An 8,855-nucleotide genomic window follows, 5' to 3' on the forward strand; every position below is an offset into this window, starting at 1 on the left:
CCCTTCTTCTCTCCCTCTCTCTCTCTCCCCCCCGACAGGCTCCGATAGCACCGCCGCCCCCTCCCGCCCCTGTGGATCTCTCGCACTCTCTCGGAAGATAACCGTATAAATGTGGCTCCTGTGAAGAGTCGGCTCACCTTTGCTACGCAGGCTGGACGCACGGCGGCGGGAGAAGGCTGTTTACAATGTCCACAATGTAGTCCGCGATAATCCGTACTCGGGGTGTCCACTGCTCTGACTGACTGCTGCTGCTGTTGGAGAATGTGCCAAACAAGCGTGAATATCCTGATAGCAGTAATTACATGCCGAGCTTCCGCTACGGGCAAAGCCCTGTCAAAATAAAAGCTCAAAGTCCTTCCCCGGTGGTTTACGACTGAAATATGAACTTCGATTTACGATGTGAACAAAAAAAAAAAAAAAAAACAGTTCTTGATCAGGTTGGATGCGAGATATATCTTTACTGTACCCTGTCAACGTATTCTGCATAAATTCCTCTGAGGTCTTGACTTTGCATCAAGGGCCAACTAGTTGTTAAAGGTAACACAGCATCATCAAGCATCGAAAAAGTTATTCAGTACTTGATATGATTGCGTGGATATTCTTGGCATAATGAAAATGGCATTCTCTTTGGTAAAAGCACTGGTAAATGGCAGATTTTAATACTAATTGAACCTAAAAGAATTCATTGTAGTTTTTTTTTTTAGTTTTTTTTAAACAAATCGCATAACATTTCACCCAATGTCTGTCTGTCTGTCTGTCTGTCTGTCTGTCTGTCTGTCTGTCTGTCTGTCTGTCTGTCTGTCTGTCTGTCTGTCTGTCTGTCTGTCTGTCTTCTCTGTCTACCTGCCTATATATATTTGCATGTTACAAAATAGTTAGGTGTAATTGTATGCACTGTATGTTTATTATTATTATTATTATTATTATTATTATTATTATTATTATTATTGTTGTTATTATTGGTATTATTATTGTTGTTATTATTATTGTTATTATTATTATTGTTATTATTATTATTGTTATTACTATTATTATTATTATTATTATTATTATTATTATTATTATTATTATTATTATTATTATTATTATTATTATTATTATTATTATTAACTTGGAGATCTTGGAGAACTTGGAGATCTTAATTACACAGGTTCTCTTCCGGTGGTTGTTTCTTTGTCAAATCTTGCTTGACTGTCCAGACTGCCTTCATGCGTGTCCCCACGCGAGGGCGCACCAGCCCTGTTCTGTGAAGTGTTATTACACCCTTTGATGACTGCAGACTACAAAGGAAGCGATGGAAAGCAGCGTAGGATGCAAAATATAACTTTCTTTTAAATTGTTGTTTATTTTTACAAGGAGGAAAAACTTCAAGCTGTGAAAAGAAGCTGATGCATAATTACAGGTCATTTCTTCACAATAAACTTTCCAATACATTTACTGAATATGCATGACAATGAATAAATCACCGGAATAACTACAATTACAGCATGAAAGTGGTGATAAAAGTAAGATAAACTGTAAGTGGCGCTTCGACCACAACAAGACAACAGGCTGTAACCTCTGTGACCATGCTGACATGATGCTGACCGACACCAGTGAAGCGGAACCTTTCTTTTGTGTTTGTGTTTCCCCACGGAACCCAAACGCGTCGCAGTCGGTTAGCCAAACATGCGCCATTGAAAACAAACGTACCCGATACGGTAGCATTTTTTTTCACTTATCGTTTGAGTAATTTATTAGATATAACTCGTATTAAGTTGGCTTTAAGGAGTATTTATAAACATGGAAAGTATTTTGGAGCAACAGCGTCGCTACCACGAGGAGAAAGAGCGGCTGATGGATGCCAAAACGAAAGAAATGCTGCACAAAAAGTCAACGGTAATACGTTTAAGCATCTTAGCTTTAGCATGGATGTAATTTGAATGACTTCATGTTTGTTTCATCTTCGATCCCTTTGTGTCTCTTATTGTTTCAGCTTCGGGAGCAAATTAATTCAGATCATCGAACAAGAGCAATGTTGGATGTAAGTTTCGAGTAAATGTGGTAGCACTCACCATGCTAGCAGTTTGGTAGCACAGATGAATGGCGTTTGGAGGCTACTTAGATAATATTAACATTTCATTTTGTTATAATCTGTCGGAATTACTCTAAATTGTATAATATTCTCCACGTATTACTAAATAATCTATTGTTTTGCACAAGTTATTATTACATCTATTGATGACCTTTTTATCACTCAAAATATCACTTTAAAATACATCATTGCTGCTTAAAAAATTAATATTTTCCGCTCATCTCTGAAACCTTGGGATCCCTAACATTAGAGCATGTAACTTTAAAGAATGATAAAGCCTGACCTTAAAGAGCAAATTCACTTGTAACTACCATCTTCAAGGTACATGATGCAATCGTATGTAAAAATAAAATAAGTTGATATTAGTGCATATATGACCTGTGATCTGGTGGCTGTATGGGTGATTTCCATACTGGTGACCCCATGACGCTTTGGGATTAATTCAATTAAAAGTTTTCTGGTAGATTTTCGGAATGAAATTTCCATGTTACCATGGCGACAGTTCTCACTCACAAGGGAAACCCTTCAAAACAGTAAAGGCGTTATGCTAACCACCCAAGTAGCCGCTGAGTCACTGAAAGGTCAAATACACACTAATATATATTTTTTGTAGGGCTGGGACTTTTTTCAATTAATTACGTATAATTAATTACATAAGGTTTAGTGCTATTAAGAATATGAATCGAAAATAAATCGCACTTAACTTTCAACACTTCAGATTCTTTTTTTCCTTGCCAAAAACAATTTGACTGTCAAAGTTGTTTGTTCACACAGTTAAGTGCCGACATAAAAAGATAATTCTCCAAAAAGTGTTTGAAATGTTCACACAGGCCTCACATCTCCACTTCAGATGAGTTAAAATGCAGAAAAATACAAAGAAGCATCTAAAATATACCTCTAAAAATTAATTGCGAGTAATTAATTACAGGGCCATAATTAACAGTCCCACCACTAATTTTTTGCTTGCATAAAAAGTTCCATATGGGCACCTTTAAAATTCCCTGTTGAAGTACTTGTCTGACGTTTTGCTCTGGTCTTGATGTAGCGATTCATGGAAGTGTGTGCAAACCTCAGAGACTCTTATGATGACAAAGACGGGTAAGTTCATAGTATTGGTTTCTGATTTTAGCGCAGTAACGCAAAATCACACTGTTTGTTTTTGTAATTATTAAACGTCAAAACATTTTGCTTTAGGATGAGGAGAGATGAACTGGCTGCGATCTCTGGACCCAACGAGTTCGCAGAGTTCTACAACAGACTCAAACACATCAAAGAGTTTCACAGAAAACATCCAAATGAGGTACTGCACCCACACATTGAAATGCTCCTTTTTAAGTCCGAGAACACACTAATTTACTCCACTGCGTTTTTGTCTCTCTCTAGATTTCTATTCCAATGTCGGCTGAATTTGACGAGTTGATGACGGCCAAGGAGAACCCCAGTGAAGAGGCTCAGAGTATGGACACCGCTGCATTCCTGTGTTAATTACGTCGACTAAAATGTTTTGTCATAGTTTTAGTCAAAGTCATAATTTTGCTGACTAAAATTAGACTACAACTAATTTAGTTAAGTAGTTTATGAGATTATAACTGGGACTAACACGTCTTGTTTTGTGGACTCAGAAAACGATATAATGATGATAAGAAGGCAGTAAAACGTATTAACTTCAGTGACAGAGAGACTCATATCATTTAAATTCACTGTCAAAGGAACAGGCCGGTGCTTTATTTATGTGTACATGTTGCATTTAATCTGAGATGTGACAAAACATCTCTTTAAACGAGGCTTCCACATATTAGAATAATTACAGTGTAACTCATTAGTTACATTGTTTTGGAACAACCAAAACAGCAGAGCTTTTTATCAAGAAATTAGGACGCTGTTGATACTGTAATTCTTATTTTGATAAGAATTACAGATGAAATGACTGTGTTTTTGCTCTAAGAAATTGACACTTATCAAAAACAAAAAAAGGATAAACATCTAAGCACAAAGCATTGAGTTTGTACTTGAGTGGCCCTGATTATACCTTTTATATCTTATTGTAAAACCTATGAAAGGGAGAAGATGAAGCAACAAATTCTGTTACTTGGATAGTTCATGCTCATTGTTGTGTACATTTCTTAAACGTGTGTAATTTTCCCCCAGACTTGGTGGAGTTCACTGATGAGGAGGGATACGGCCGCTACCTGGACCTCCACGACTGCTACCTGAAGTACATCAACCTGAAGGGCGCTGAGGTGCACACCACTTGCTTTAGCCGCATGAATTATTCACAGCTCACTCTGCACTAACCCTCCCCGTTCGCTCACTCTGTCGGCTTTTACTCCCACAGAAACTGGACTACATCACCTACTTATCCTCATTCGACCAGCTCTTCGACATCCCCAAGGACAGGAAGAACGCTGAATACAAGAGGTAGGACGTTTTCAACAAGTTATACAAATGCGCTCATGATGATATGATCGGAATAACGTGCTAAAAATGCAGGTTTTTTGAGCTGCTGCTGCTCGTGGGGAAAAACGGTCTTTTTGATGTGACAGAGCAGCCAAGTTAGGGCTGAGGATAAACTGCAACATCCATTAATTGACATTTTAATAACCTTTACTATCAAACTGTGGTGTAACAAAACCAAACAAATACTGAATTGTGACCAAACAAGGTTAAAATTGCCCTAGATTAAGTTTCTATGCATTGTTATAATATATAAAAAAATTGTGTAAATAAGAGTTTATGTGACCTCTTGGATGCCTTCATTTAGTCTTGAAGCTGTACTTTTGGTTTGGGGACAGCTATAGTCGTTTTCTGCCTTGTGATCGGCTGATTGGGTGTTTCCTTGGTGTTGTAGGTATCTGGAGATGCTGCTGGAGTATTTGCAGGAGTACACAGACCGAGTGAAGCCGCTGCAGGACCAAAACGACCTCTACAACAAAGTGCTGATCGAGTTTGAAAAGAAATGGGACAACGGCACTTTTCCTGGCTGGCCTGTGAGTTCATCCTTTCCGTTCCTGAACGAGTTTCTCGGCACAGCTGGTGTCGCTTTCATTGCAACGTTTCTCGCTTGCATTTTGTCAATGTAGAAAGAGGCCAGCAGCGCGTTGACACATGCCGGAGCTCATCTGGACCTCTCCGCGTTCTCGTCCTGGGAGGTAAAGCCGCGTACATGATGGATTCTGGATGTCAGTCATGCAGTTTTGGAGAAAGTAATTTGTTCCGTTTCGCAGGAGTTGGCGTCTTTGGGTCTGGACAGGTTGAAGTCGGCTCTCATGGCTTTAGGATTGAAATGCGGAGGGTAAGCACACACATCTTGATAGTAAAAAGTGCAAAATGTACAGATAGACAGTAAAAATACTCACAGTAAAGTGTCTTTTGTTTTGTCAGAACTCTTGAAGAACGTGCCCAGAGGCTCTTCAGCACTAAAGGCAAGTCGCTGGAATCACTGGACCCTTCTCTGTTTGCCAAGAACCCGAAAGCCAAGGGCCCAAAAAAGTAAATACTTTTTTTTTAAAACATCAATAACTAATCGTCCCAACAATGCCTTGACTTACTCTCTCAATCATTTTTTTACAGAGACGTGGAGCGTAACAAGGAGATTGGCTTCCTGGAGTCTCAAGTTTACGAATACGTGGAGATTCTTGGAGTAAGTTTCTGTGACGCATCTTTCAGGGCAGATTGTGACCAGATTTGCAATTCATATTTTTAATAATCAAGATTCAGGGCACATAGGAGACTTCCCTCTCGTTTTCCTCTTTTGGAAATTTGAATAGCTGCTCACTTTGCTGCCACTTACTGGTCTACTATTGTTAGAAATAACAATAGTTATTGCATCAAATCCTAATGACTTCCACACGTTACAGTTTACATTCTGTGGCATGTTTGTAAGTTTGTGATTTTTAATTCAGTTATTGTTGCAAGCCTAATCTCAATTGAACTGGTTATGATGTGGCTGACTTATTTTTTCCAATTATCAACAGGAGCAGAGGCAGCTCACACATGAGAACGTCCAGAGGAAGCAGGCGCGGACCGGCGAGGAGCGCGAAGAGGAGGAGGAAGAGCAGATCAGTGAGAGCGAGAGCGAAGACGAGGACAACGAGATCATCTACAACCCCAAGAACCTGCCGCTGGGCTGGGACGGCAAGGTCAGCTACAGACTTACTGTTTCACACAATTTTTAAAAATATTTAGTTGCTATTTGCTTTGAAGTTTTGTAATTGCTCTGTTTGTTTGTTTTTTTAGCCCATTCCATACTGGCTTTATAAACTCCACGGACTCAACATCAACTACAACTGTGAGATCTGTGGGAACTACACGTACAGAGGACCCAAGGCTTTCCAAAGACACTTTGCGGTAAATATCCTGCTCTATATTCAATTTAAAATGTCAACTGGATTTCCATGTATAGGTATCAATCACCAATAGGTTAAAGGGATATTTCAGGATTTTTGGCATAGGGCCTCATTTCCTAGTTATCCAGAGTGTTGCTGATTTCTGGAGATGTTTTTTTTTTTGTTCTTATATTTCATTTCATGGCGATATCCTGAAATATCCCTTTAAAGTAAGTAATGTATCTACCATAAGCCAATATTGCAAACGCAGCAACATAACACCATGTGCTGTCTGCATCAAAATATAGCACATTGTCTCACGCTCTGCTTTGTCATCTAACAAAGCTACACATTTGCCTAAAATGTAGCTAATAAACGTGAACAACTGAGATTTGTGAAGTACTGCAAAACCAAAAGAGTTGTAGTAACATTAAATGAATAATAGACATCAATGCAGCCCATTGCCAAAAATATTTTTTGCTGTAAAAATGTGATAACTGTATACTATGAACTATAGCACCGGTCAAAAGTTTGGAAACACTATATACTATAACAATATAGTGTTTTTCCTTTTATTTCAAAACTATTTACAATGTAGATTCTCACTGAAGGCACTCATTTATGAATTAACTCATGGAATGATTTTTTGACACAAAAGAAGGTGAAATAGAATTGCCACCCTTTTCTTTGATTACCGTAAATTCCGGCTTAATGAGCACACCTGAACATAAGCCGCACCAACTAATTTCAGAAAGAAAAAAGAAAAGGTACATATGTAGGCCGCAGAAAGAGCATAACTCGATCTCGGTGTTAAAGCGCTGGCCTCGCCATGCTTTAGAAACGTGACCAATACACTGCACATGTACTTTTTGACATTTTCTCATTGAGTTTCATGATGTTATCACCAGAAATGGTCTTCCAATTATGTTAGATGACGACCGTAGGAAGCTCAATGACAAAATTAATAAACATTGGCAATTTTGAAGAATTTGAAATACAAAAGGTGTTGTGCGTTTTTTCCCCCTTTTTGTTTCCTACTTAATTCTATTTTTTTTTGTTTAATTCCTGAGCATCATGCAATGTAAATAGTGTTGAAAATAAAGAAAAAAAACAGCACAAGAAGTGTATCTGGCCTCATGTGAAGCATTAAAATGTTGCATGTATTGTTTATTTTTCCTATAGGAATGGAGACACGCTCATGGCATGCGCTGCTTGGGAATCCCCAACACAGCCCACTTTGCCAACGTCACACAGATTGAAGATGCCGTTTCTTGTATGTGTTCAATTCTTCATAAGGTTTTGGTCTTTGTTTTTGGACATTTCATTATTGCTTACATTTTTTATGATTCTGTGCAGTGTGGGCGAAGCTCAAGTCCCAGAAGTCTTTGGAAAGATGGCAGCCTGACACAGAGGTTAGTTTCAACCCTCAACAGTACCCTTCACCTAAAATGTTCGACAAAGGATTCATACATCTATATTTTCACAGGAGGAGTACGAAGATTCTATTGGAAATGTAGTGAACAAGAAGACGTACGAGGATCTGAAAAGGCAGGGCTTGCTGTAGATTTCTCGACACTTTCCGCAATTTTTTTACTTTTCGTTTTTATATGTAAGTAATATAGTTATGATGTTTTATGGCAACCTTTCATTTTCTCAACATTTTGTAACAACAACATTGATCATAATAAACAATACTCATCTGTGTTCTTGTCTCTGTGAATATTTGCGTTTTTTCTTGAGCCTATGTATATTTTTGCCCTTGCAGTTGTACCATTCAGAAACAATATCGACCGAAATACAATTTGAAATCCTGGGTTGGGGTTAGCGCGCCAAGGTGAACCATGTTGAAAAGAAGAGGCAATACAATTAAAGATTCTGGCATGGACATATTTGACTAACCTAAACTTTATATTTAATGGAAAAATGTGAGACTTGCAAGGTAAACCATGTTTTTATGAGTTGTAGAAAGTATGACAAACGATTCTTGCCAGGGGGAGAATATGGAGCACACATGACTGAATTATAGGCCAGTGTAATTTTTATTCATATGTATATAGTGTCATACCTACATCTCTGACGTTTATAACAAACCAAACCGTTTGAAAATCTGTAGAAATTTGAGCAAGTTATGGTTATTTAAAAGTACAAGCACCATAAAATGCAATGTTATGAGTGAGCGAGCTCCCTGTGGCAAGATGGCCGCCATGTGCGGACGTCGCCCTCCATTGGCCAGCAGCGCGTATGAGACAACTAGCCTTTATATCTATGGTCACGTCCTCGGCATCACCGGCGGCCATCTTGCCACAGGGAGACTTGAGCTCTGTGGTATCTGCAGTAAGGTGAGTGATCAGCACGAACACAAATCCTCTTACCTCGCTGACATCTTGACGGATTTCCAAACGGTTTGGTTTCTTGCAAACATTATTAATGTGGCTATAATTCTGAATGCTGTAACA

At 38.6% G+C, this 8,855-nt stretch overlaps 2 protein-coding genes across 2 annotated transcripts in view; one reads left to right on the forward strand and one right to left on the reverse strand.

Annotated features, from left to right (window-relative positions):
• LOC306974169 (ubiquitin-conjugating enzyme E2 E2-like) overlaps positions 1-281 on the reverse strand; it is a 107,388-nt gene extending 107,107 nt beyond the window's left edge. Inside the window, exon 1 of the mRNA XM_079571340.1 lies at positions 138-281. The gene's annotated coding sequence lies outside the window, so the exon portion shown is untranslated. The remainder of the gene's footprint in view (positions 1-137) is intronic.
• Positions 282-1,643: 1,362 nt separating this feature from the next.
• sf3a3 (splicing factor 3a, subunit 3) lies at positions 1,644-8,091 on the forward strand. Its single transcript, XM_079571396.1, has 17 exons — positions 1,644-1,878; positions 1,976-2,023; positions 3,120-3,172; positions 3,269-3,374; positions 3,458-3,530; positions 4,223-4,314; positions 4,410-4,492; positions 4,923-5,061; positions 5,155-5,223; positions 5,299-5,366; positions 5,456-5,563; positions 5,645-5,714; positions 6,049-6,213; positions 6,311-6,421; positions 7,582-7,672; positions 7,756-7,811; positions 7,886-8,091. The coding sequence occupies exons 1-17, from the start codon at positions 1,783-1,785 to the stop codon at positions 7,961-7,963; spliced, it is 1,506 nt and encodes a 501-aa protein (XP_079427522.1). The 5' UTR covers positions 1,644-1,782; the 3' UTR covers positions 7,964-8,091.
• Positions 8,092-8,855: the final 764 nt, after the last annotated feature.

The sequence above is a fragment of the Gobius niger genome (genome assembly GCF_951799975.1).
Source record: "Gobius niger genome assembly, chromosome: 14".
Lineage (NCBI taxonomy): Eukaryota > Metazoa > Chordata > Actinopteri > Gobiiformes > Gobiidae > Gobius > Gobius niger.

Bases quoted from the DNA above. Each gene is read 5' to 3' on its own strand.
- sf3a3 (XM_079571396.1), top strand. From the start codon at position 1,783: ATGGAAAGTATTTTGGAGCAACAGCGTCGCTACCACGAGGAGAAAGAG. The intron at 2,024-3,119 runs GTAAGTTTCGAG...GTCTTGATGTAG, and splicing joins GAACAAGAGCAATGTTGGAT to CGATTCATGGAAGTGTGTGC. The intron at 5,564-5,644 runs GTAAATACTTTT...ATTTTTTTACAG, and splicing joins AAAGCCAAGGGCCCAAAAAA to AGACGTGGAGCGTAACAAGG.